Source organism: Eleutherodactylus coqui, chromosome 4 (assembly GCF_035609145.1).
Source record: "Eleutherodactylus coqui strain aEleCoq1 chromosome 4, aEleCoq1.hap1, whole genome shotgun sequence".
NCBI lineage: Eukaryota > Metazoa > Chordata > Amphibia > Anura > Eleutherodactylidae > Eleutherodactylus > Eleutherodactylus coqui.
The window spans coordinates 59,348,852-59,358,939 of NC_089840.1; the positions used below are offsets into that span (position 1 = coordinate 59,348,852).

The following is a 10,088-nucleotide window of genomic DNA, read 5'->3' on the forward strand; positions in this document are numbered from 1 at the left end:
CCCCCCCTCTATCTGTATCTGTACCCGTACCTATACCTAAACCATGCTGCACAGAGGCATAACTTGAAGCTTCTGGGCCGCAATGCAAAACTTGGAAGAGGGCCCCCAACTATAATGCTTTATTCATAGTAATGGGCTCCCTTTATGGAGAAGAGAGGTCTTATGGGCCCCCTAAGGCTCCTGGGCCTGGGTGCAACTGCATCCCCTGCACCCTCTATAGTTACACCCCTGGTCCTAAGAACATCTACAGGGCCTAGATGCTGAAGCGACACAATTGGTTGGATGCAGGAGGATCACTTGTTTTTCTGAGAAAAAGTAAGGTCTCTTTCTGCTATCTAGCACTGCAATGTAGGTTCTCCTGTGTGATGAATGGCCCTGCTGTCCATTTTTTAAAGGGTTTTCCATATTTCGGCCAAATATGACTGAGAATGGAAAAATCGCTGGTAATGAGCACCACTGGGTATTCTTGAGAATGTCGTACAAATGTTGTATGAATACAGACCATAACACAGATTTAAAAAGAATCTTCTAGAATCCACCATACTATACAGTTTTCAATGTTGGTGAAAATTTACACTATCCTACCAACAGTATTTGGACATCCCAATCAGTACAATGAATTGTGTCTTATTAGCATGTCACGTGTCCAAAATGCTACATAAGATGCAAACCCTTTAAGTTGTCAGCCATAGTTTGTGATGGGAACTGCATGCTATGGGATATATTGCATATACAATTGCAGACAAGTCTTCTGCCATGAAGCGCAATGCATTGGTCCATCTACAATGGTGCAAGGAACGTTATTATTAGACAGTTGAGCAATGAAAGAACGTGCTACGGAGGGACGAATTGCGCTACTCCATTGTCAAATGTTGTACGAACCTGGGTGTGGAGGAGGCCTGGGGAACGCCTTTTGCCTGTGTGTGTTGTGCCAAGCTTCTGTTATGGTCTGGGAAAGTTTACGTTGCATGGTCTTGGTCCACTTGTTGTAGCAGCAAGAATCATGAACACGGAGGTGTACCCTGACATTCTAGACAATAATGTGCTGCTGACACTATGGTAATACTCTGGGAATGGTCAGCCATACTTCCAACAAGGCAATGGCCTTTGTCACAAATCCAACACTGTTTTATGTTGGGTTGATGATATGGATGTTCCATGATTGGCCTGGCCTACACAGAGTCCTGATCTATACCTTACTGAACATCTTTGAGACGAATTGGAATGTTGTGTCAGGAAATATGAACAGCACCCATCTTCTTACAGAGAACTTGTTAGATTTTTGCAGGATAAATGGAGGGAAATAGCAGCTGAAGTGCATCAGACATTGGTGCATAGTATGCTACAAAGAATATCTGATGTCATTAAGGCCAAGGAGCCCCAACTAAGTTTTATGGTTCAAAATGTGTTTATTCATTTTTCATTTTAACAGAAATATGGCATTATATCATCAGGGGCCAGTAACTCTGGCCACATTACAACATCAAATCAATTTTGTGTTTTGACAATAAACTGTTGTTAACTGCTGTCTATCTGGCTCTTGCTTGCAATCAATACAATACACCTAATAGTGATCTTTAAGCCATTTAGTATTAACTACTTGATATATAAGTATATAATCTACTTATCAATTAATATTCTAATAAAATCTAAAATCGCGTAACAAATAGAGAAAAAATATAGTTAAGAAAGTAGTATAGAAGGGAGGGGGGACGGAAAAAGAGGGGGGAGGGGGTGGGGTGGGTTGACTGACCTGTCAATTCTTCCGTTCAAATCTATTCTGTTTGTCTCTAGTTAACTTGAAGTGTGTTAGCCCTGGGGGCGGGAATTGCTCCATTTTGGACCCAGTTCGAGATCTCCACCGTCTTTCTTTGCGAGGTCCAAGCACTCCATATCGTTAGGTATTTGCTGAGACGCATTTCGTCTCTGGCACATAGTTCCTCCATGTACCCGATCTCGTCTAGTTTTTCTATCCACATCAACCTGGAGGGAGTCACTGACTCTCTCCATTTCAGTGGGATCACTTGTCGGGTCGCCAGTAGAAAGAACTTTAACAATGATCTCTTGGTCCTCGCCAGCGACCCCGGTATCATTGATAATAGCGCCATTTCTGGCGTTAGCTGGGTAGTTTCCCTGCTGATCCAGGAATACAGGGCTCCTATTTCTTGCCAGAGGGGACCAATCATTGTGCACGACCACCAGATGTGAGTGTATGTGCCCCTCTCCTTTTGGCATCTCCAGCAGGTGTCCGAGTACTGGGGAAAGATTCTGGCCAGCCTCTCTGGTGTTTTATACCATCTCGTTAGGATCTTATAATTGAGTTCTTGGTATTTGCTTGATATATTTATTTTATGCGTTAGGATGTAGGCTTTCCTCCAGTCCTCCTCGGCGGGTGAGTGGCCCAACTCCCTTGTCCATTCTCTTTCTAGTGCTATCCCACACCTTCCCGTATCTGCCTCTATCATGTGGCTATAAAGATTGGTGATTTTACTTTTTGCTTTAGGGTTGAGGATAAATTGTTTTTCAAACGCTGTGGGTGCTGACCCCAACTAAGTTTTAGAGTGACTTCACACACAGCATATTTTTGGAGAATACACTTGCAGTGTTTGATGCAGTTTTTTGAGCCAAAGCCAGAAGTAGACCCACCAGATAGAAGAGAAGTCTAAGTCCGTGATGGCAAACATATGACACGCGTGTCAGCACTGACACACGGCCGCTGTCGGACGTTCACCCCGTTAGTGAATACTGTCAGGGGCCGTGGCTCCCCTGCTGGTATTCACTAACCAGCGCTGATCCCGGTGAACACCGTGATGTCAGTGTGCAGTCGGGATCCTCCTCCCCCGATGTCTCTTACCACTTGGTTCCACGAGAGTGTCTGGGGGAGGAGGCGTCTGGCAGCACACTGACGTCACGGTGTGCGCCGGAGATTATCGCTGCTAGTGGAGGAGCAGAGCTTCCAGGAGGTGGAGTGGGTAAGTATATGGGTCTCGGGGGGTGCTATCACTGCTGGGGGCCACTGTCACTGCTGGGGGGCCGCTGTGAGGGGCACTGTCACTGCTGGGAGGCTAATGTAGGGGGGGCACTGTCATTGCTGGGGACCGCTGTGAGGGGCCACTGTCACTGCTGTGGGCTGCTATAGGGGGGCACTGTCACTGCTGGGGCCGCTGTGGGGGGCCACTGTCACTGCTGGGGGACCACTGTAACTGCTGGGGGGGCCACTGTGGGGAACCACTGTCAATGCTGGGGGGCCGCTGTGGGGGGCACTGTGACTGCTGGTGGCCGCTGTGGGGGGCGCTGTCACTGCTGGGGGCTGCTGTGGGGGGTGCTGTCACTGCTGGGGGCTCATCATTACTAAGATAAGTGAGGGGAAGGCTACGAGAGGCAAGGGCCTGTGCTATGGGTGTTTTGGGTTTATTAAATACAGTTATACTTTACAATTATACATTTTTGTTATTTAAACTATAAATATGTTTTTTTTTTCTCAACGTGACACACCACCTGGGTTAGGCCCGTTTTTTTGGCGAATTTTGACATACCAAGCTCAAAAGGTTGCCCATCACTGGTCTAAGTCCTTCTTACAGTTCTCATTCCTTTTCAATCCACTTCTAGCTTTGGCTCAAAAACTGCATCAACAACTGGGAGTGTATTTTCCAAAATATGCTGTGTTAAGCCACCCTTAACATATGTAAATAAATACTACTTTTCATTCTTGCTCAGGTGTCCAATTACTTTAGGTAGGAGGGTAGAGCTTCAACCTATTGAACACATTTACCAATCAGTTTCTGCCACAACTGAGCCAAAAAAGTTGGAAATCCCAAAGTGTGCAAAATTTGTGACTTTTCTCATCATTCACCAACTTTGAAAAATACAGAGAAAAGTAGCTGTGCTCTCCAAGGAGGCGCCGAGGGAGGGAGTTGACACGTTTTAGAATTGTTGCAGAATGCTGGGACAAATGTTAAACTTTTGTTGGGTTATGGCCCAATTTCACGGGACAATTATCGCTCAAAATTTGTTCATAAGACCTAATTTGAGCGATAATCGTGCAGCGTAAATGCACAGTTCCTTCACAGGTGTTTATCGCTGAATTTCAGCCAGCTTAAAAACCATGGCTGGATCGCGGGCTTGTCGTTCGTGTAAACCCTCCCCGCTCAGCGCCTCAATTAGAAGCCCGAGAGAAGCCTGCGATCCAGCGGTGAAGTCTTTCAGTGCAAATGCTCTGCACAAGCGCTAACGACCACAGTGGTGACATCAGCGCTCTTGCAGCCATTTACCCGACCGTTGGCCCGTGTAAAAGGGCCATTAGGTTAGACAGTGCAAACAGTGGCACTGCATTCATTTCAATGGGGTGACAGAAATACCTGAGTGCTTGCTACTTTTGAAAATGAATGGTGTGGCAGCACACCTTTATGACCCTCGCTCCAATCATTCTCCTCCTCACTGCGGGGGTGGTGGGATGTGCAGGGAGGAGGATGGGCGGGGGTCTCAGCAGAGACCCCACAGATAAGCAAGTTATTCTCTATCCAGTGGATAACTTGTAATTGTTGTATATCCCCTTAAAATACCCATATTTTTGTGTCCACCTTTTGCTTCTGCAGTATCCAAAAATTGCCACTAAGTGGTCAAATATGACCAAGCCATTGGCTAGCATCAAGAGCAGTAAGGAAAGGGTTGCAACTTTTTAGCACCTTAAAGTTTAGTTACACTTTCATGCGCTAGTGTGCAAAATTGCTGGTTTCACATACTAAGAACTATATCGGGGAAGATATCTACTGACAATGTTTTTTTATGACTTAACATACAATATTCTGTAATCGCTGTTTTTTTTACAGGCTCATTCACATTACATCAGTAATGCCATAAAATGATCTATGAGTATCATGTCATTTGTTTCTGCAGTGGATGACATGTAAATATCCTTTCTACCACAAAGGTGCAAATTGTATTCACTGCATGTATCATTGACCCCTCGGGCAGTACAAGCCAGAAAAGATTAGGAGGAAAGACCTGTAATTTGTTGTAAAAGGAGAGCTATGGATGCCGTGTAATTTGGCACATCAGTATGTCAGAGTACTTACTCCAGGAATTTGCATGTTTTCTATGATCTTTTTTGACAAAGCTATCAAACCAAGCCTTGTCTCCCTGCAGGCAGGTAATAAACTAGGATACTTACGATGTATAATTAAAAAAAAGTAGGCCGTCCTTACAGGGAGTGACTTTAGGAAGGAGTGGAAGGACTAAAGATAACACAAGATCCTTAAAAGAAGAGAAAGGAGAAGAGAAATTCAAGATACACCAATTTCATCCCAGAACTGTGACAACGGCTACAATGAGCCTCATTGAGTCAGACTTCTCCGATGATGAGCAAGAGACAGAAGATGGAACAATTGAGAAAGGTGAGCCGTCTCTACAACAACCGCAAATGCAAGAGAGCGAGAGTGAAGGAGAAGATGTCAAAGCAAAGAAAAGGACTAGACCAGTGAGGTCAAAGGCCAGGCGGATAGCAGCCAATGTCAGAGAAAGGAAGAGGATCCTAGACTACAATCAAGCCTTCAATGCATTACGACTTGCTCTTAAACATGACTTAAGGGGAAAGAGGTTATCTAAGATAGCCACTCTGAGGAGAGCAATCAATAGGATATCTACTCTGTCCATGGTTCTGCATTCAAGTTCTGAGCAAAAATGGGCTTGCAACCACACAGAATGCCATCTTCAACATGAAAGTTGCCGACAGCCAGAGATCGATGACGACAGTTCTCAGGCTTGCATAAGGCCACCTCAGACCCATCCAGATGTACACTCAGAGCTGGGCTATGGGGAGGCCGCACATCATCAGCAATGTCACTCTCCATACTACACTGGATACTCACCTGAGTCTACTTCTTTACAGTGCCAATTTGGAAGCCCAACAGAGGATAATTCAATGCCAAGCTTCCCTTACTCTTACTATGCACATGGCATAGGAGTAAGAGGCACCTGCTTCCCTCATCAGATGGACAGTTTTTCAGAGCACTCCTCTGGACCATTTACATGGCAGCTTGGTTACTTACCAGGATCAGGCTATCAACATTCATTGTCCATGCACTAAGCTGAAGTTTTGCAACATGTCCTCATGGACCATCTGAGAGACTAATGCAAAAACGGTTCTACGCAAACACTTGGGAATAAGACTGATGAATTATATTCCTTCAAGCAAGATGGTAACATCAACTTATAAAATCAGTCCTTTGTATCATGTGCTATATTTTTGGGATTTGTTGAACTGGACTTAGGGTGGTCATACATATTAGATCTAGATCAGCCAAACCCACTGGTCTACCATCTAATTCAGTGTTTCCCAACTCCAGTCCTCAAGGATCCCCAACAGGTCATGTTTTCTGGATTTCCTCAGTGTTGCACAGGTGATGTAAATATTGTCTGTGCCTCAGACATTGCCACAGGTGTTCTTACTATAGGATATCCTGAAAACATGGCCTGTTGGGGTTCCTTGAGGACTGGAGTTGGGAAACACTGATCTAATGTGTATGAAGGCTTCTTGACTATCCTTGATGGCAGATATCAGGGAAGATAAGGATCATCGGACAGCCAGCTGGATATCAACTGCCCAATCCTTTTGTTCTGAGGAGATAAAGTACGATTAAAGGGTTATTCTCTCCTCTCTAAGTTCACAACACATGGACGCTCACCCAAGCCAAGTATGAATGTGTATGAGCGTGTCAGGTGAGATAGCCATTTGTCGAATTAGCATTCAACCAGCTAAAATGTATGGGCAGCCATCTTATTCTTTCTGTTTATTGTATTTGATGAAACGGACTGCTTGATTGGATTTATGATAAAGGATATGGGGTGATCGAGCAAATGTCATGAAGAATCCATTTCTCTGACAGACAACAAACTTGTCTTTAATAGCATGTATCACTTTCACTTTCCATGGTATACAATTTCTTTTCTAACAAGATACTGTATATAAAAGCAAATAATTGCTGATTCAGGAATCAGAATATTAGATAAACTAATAGATAAAGTTCCAGAACTAGATAAAACTTTCAAAAATTTGACCTAAACTGTAGGAAGATTCTTAAATACAAGTTCATCTTTGATGTATTTTGCCGCACAACATTCTGACAGCTGAACCTCAGCAGATGATGACAAGTTTCCATGCTCAGACCTACGTGATTAGTGGGAGTTTGTCAGCAACAGAGGAAGGGGAATTGTCAGAATTCTAATCTTATGCAGAAAATATTTGCAAAGGTGGACTTGTACACCACATACAGTAAAAGTTTTAGTCAGGTGTGGAAAAAATGCTGCAAAGTAACAATGCTTTCAAAAATACAAGTGTTAGGACTTAAACAGATGGGCGTGTTTTAGTCCCATTACGCGGCCATGAAAATCACGGCCGCATAATGGAACAAAATGAACCCATTGCTTTCAATGTGTTCCTTTCCACTATCGGGATTCTGGATATCGTTAATACTACGAGCGAGGACCTATCTTTCCACTTTTTTTTTCAAACTTGTATGGAATAACGAAGAGTTTGAAAAGTAGAAAAAAGAGATTTTTACCTTGTTCATGTGTAACTACGCTCCATAGTGGCGAGCGTAGTTGCGCATACGCCCGTGTGAATAGATTATTGTCAATTAAAATGCAAAGTGAATGAACAAAAGAGAAATCTAAATCAAATTGTGTGACCGCCCTTTGTCTTCAAAACCGCATCAATTCTTCTAGGTACACTTGCACACAGTTTTTGAAGGATCTGGGCAGGGAGGTTGTTCCAACCATCTTGGAGGACTAAGCACAGATCTTCTGTGGATGTAGGCTTGCTCAAATCCTTCTGTCTCTTTATGTAATCCCAGACAGACTGGATGATGAGGAGATCAGGGCTTTGTGGGGCTGTATCATCACTTCCAGGACTCCCTGTTCTTCTTTAGGCCCCCTGCACATGGGCAGAAACTGTACTTTCTGCGCTGCCGGGGACCATTTACATAAGTGCAGGACACACCCGCGCCATGATTGAAAAGGCTGTGCAGCCTAATTAGTCCCCGGTGTTATCGATTTCTCTGCGAAATTGCGCAGTTCATTGCACAATTTTGTAGGGATCGGGTGCGCATTTATGCACCCCCATAAACACCTATGGTGCCTTAGGTGTGCGAATGCGCACAAAAATAGAGCATGTTGCGTGTGGTTTTTTTTTACATGCAAAAGCAATAGTGTGAATTAACCCATTGAAAACTCTGGCTTCTATTCTCTGTGCAATGCGTGCGCATATTTGGTGCATGCAAGCGCACTCGTGTGAATGAGCCCTGAAGCTGCTATGTCCAGTCTCCCTTGCCCAAGACCACAAAAATGGCAAATTTGTGCTTTTGCGTTTTTTGTGCGATGCGATTTTAACATAAGAAAGTCCCATTGAAAAAAATGCAGTGATATCGCAGCGTTAAAAAAACGCTAGTGGGTAGAAGCCCTTAGTATTGTTTTTGCTTTCTTGAGACAAATAGGGAAATAATCTGATATATGGAGGAGATTCTATATATTTGTAACTCTTACGGCAAAGATTGTTTGGCCCCTGGCAGCCATAGAAATATACACGGCATGACATATTCACCTCCCGTCTGTCTGTAGGTCTGGTGCCATAACTGTACAAGCGCCTGTTCACTTCTCTTTATTGGCCCTGTCCAGGGGTACATTTAAAATCCTGAAAGTAGGTCTCCAATACTTTTCTTTCCGGCACAGAATAACACAAAGGAATGGAAATCTGCAGAAACGGAGACCTGTTGGTCTGCTTCAGCAGTTTTTTATCATACATTCCGTCCAGGGGTTCTGTTTTCGGGATTTTAAATATACACCCTGATGGGACCCCTGGATGGAGCTAGTATGATGTGAACAGGCCCTAAGGCAGTCATTATTAACCCTTCACATGTTCTGGACTGAGCACTGAGCTCCAGATACAGGACATTACTGTCATACAGATATTTTGCCTTTTGGTATATTTTAGTTAATGAGCTCTGATCTCAGTGATCGCTGGTCTCATATATATCATATGCTATCACTGGTCAATGTGCAATACATTTCTCAGGTGCTTTCGTTCTGTTATCTGTGCCGAGACAGAAAGAAAATGTGTTCACGACACTGAAAGGTAATGTGAATTTATTTTGTTATTTGGAAATAAAGATTTTATATTCTTTATATATGTTTTGCTTTTATGGGTGTGTTTGCACTAAATCTATGATAGGTGAATCAAAAGGCAAGGCCGCTCGGAATATCTTCTGGATGAAAACAAATGCAAGTAGGAAACTTTGTAGGACACTAAGGCTAACTTCATACGGGCGAGAGCGATATTAGGCCATGAATCACGCCCCCATATCGCACTCGCCAATATGCGATTTCCCCGTGAATGCGAAGCATTTTCATGTCACAATCGCCTCGCATTATTTTGGTGAAGTAGTAATCCTCCGCCACAACGGAGGATCGCGGAGTTTCTCCCATTGTTTTCAACGGGGAAAGCTTGCATTGCACGTGTGCGTTGCTGCCACCGGCCCCATTGAAAACAATGGGAGATGCAATGCGAAGAGCACGCTCCGTGCCGCGATTTGCTTTCCGCATTGCATCGCGGTGCGATGTGCAAAAACATGTGTATGACCCCATTTAAAACGCACAAATCTCACGCAATTTCCTGGCCCGTGTGAAGCCGGCCTTAAGAGTACATTTAAACGTAGCTAGAATGTTGCGGAATTTCCACCAGAGGAAATTCGGTGACAAATTCCGCAGCATTTCCGCATCCCTGGTGGCGACCTGTAGTCAGCGCCGCACTGCTGGTCAGATAATGCCTCTTCCACATCACCTGACCAGCAACGCTGCGCTCACCACAGGCTGCTGGGTGACAAGGTGCGCTGACGGAGCGAAGGCTTCAGAGGTGAGGGGCGCGCTGCAATCCTCTGCCATCAGCTGCACATACACAACTGATTTCAAGTCACAATCCGCACCAATGGATTATGAATGCGGAAATGCTGTGGAATTTGCTAAAGAGTTTTTCGCTACGGAGGTTCCGCAGCATTTCTGCCACGTGTACCCTTAATTATGTGGGGGAAATCTTTTTG

General features: G+C 44.3%; 1 protein-coding gene across 1 annotated transcript; it reads left to right on the plus strand.

Moving 5' to 3' along the window:
* Nucleotides 1–5,219: 5,219 nt before the first annotated feature.
* On the plus strand, nt 5,220–9,177 carry BHLHA9 (basic helix-loop-helix family member a9). The gene has a single exon (XM_066599537.1). It carries the CDS (start codon nt 5,327–5,329, stop codon nt 6,083–6,085), a length of 759 nt encoding a protein of 252 aa, XP_066455634.1. The 5' UTR covers nt 5,220–5,326; the 3' UTR covers nt 6,086–9,177.
* The last annotated feature ends 911 nt before the right edge of the window (nt 9,178–10,088 follow it).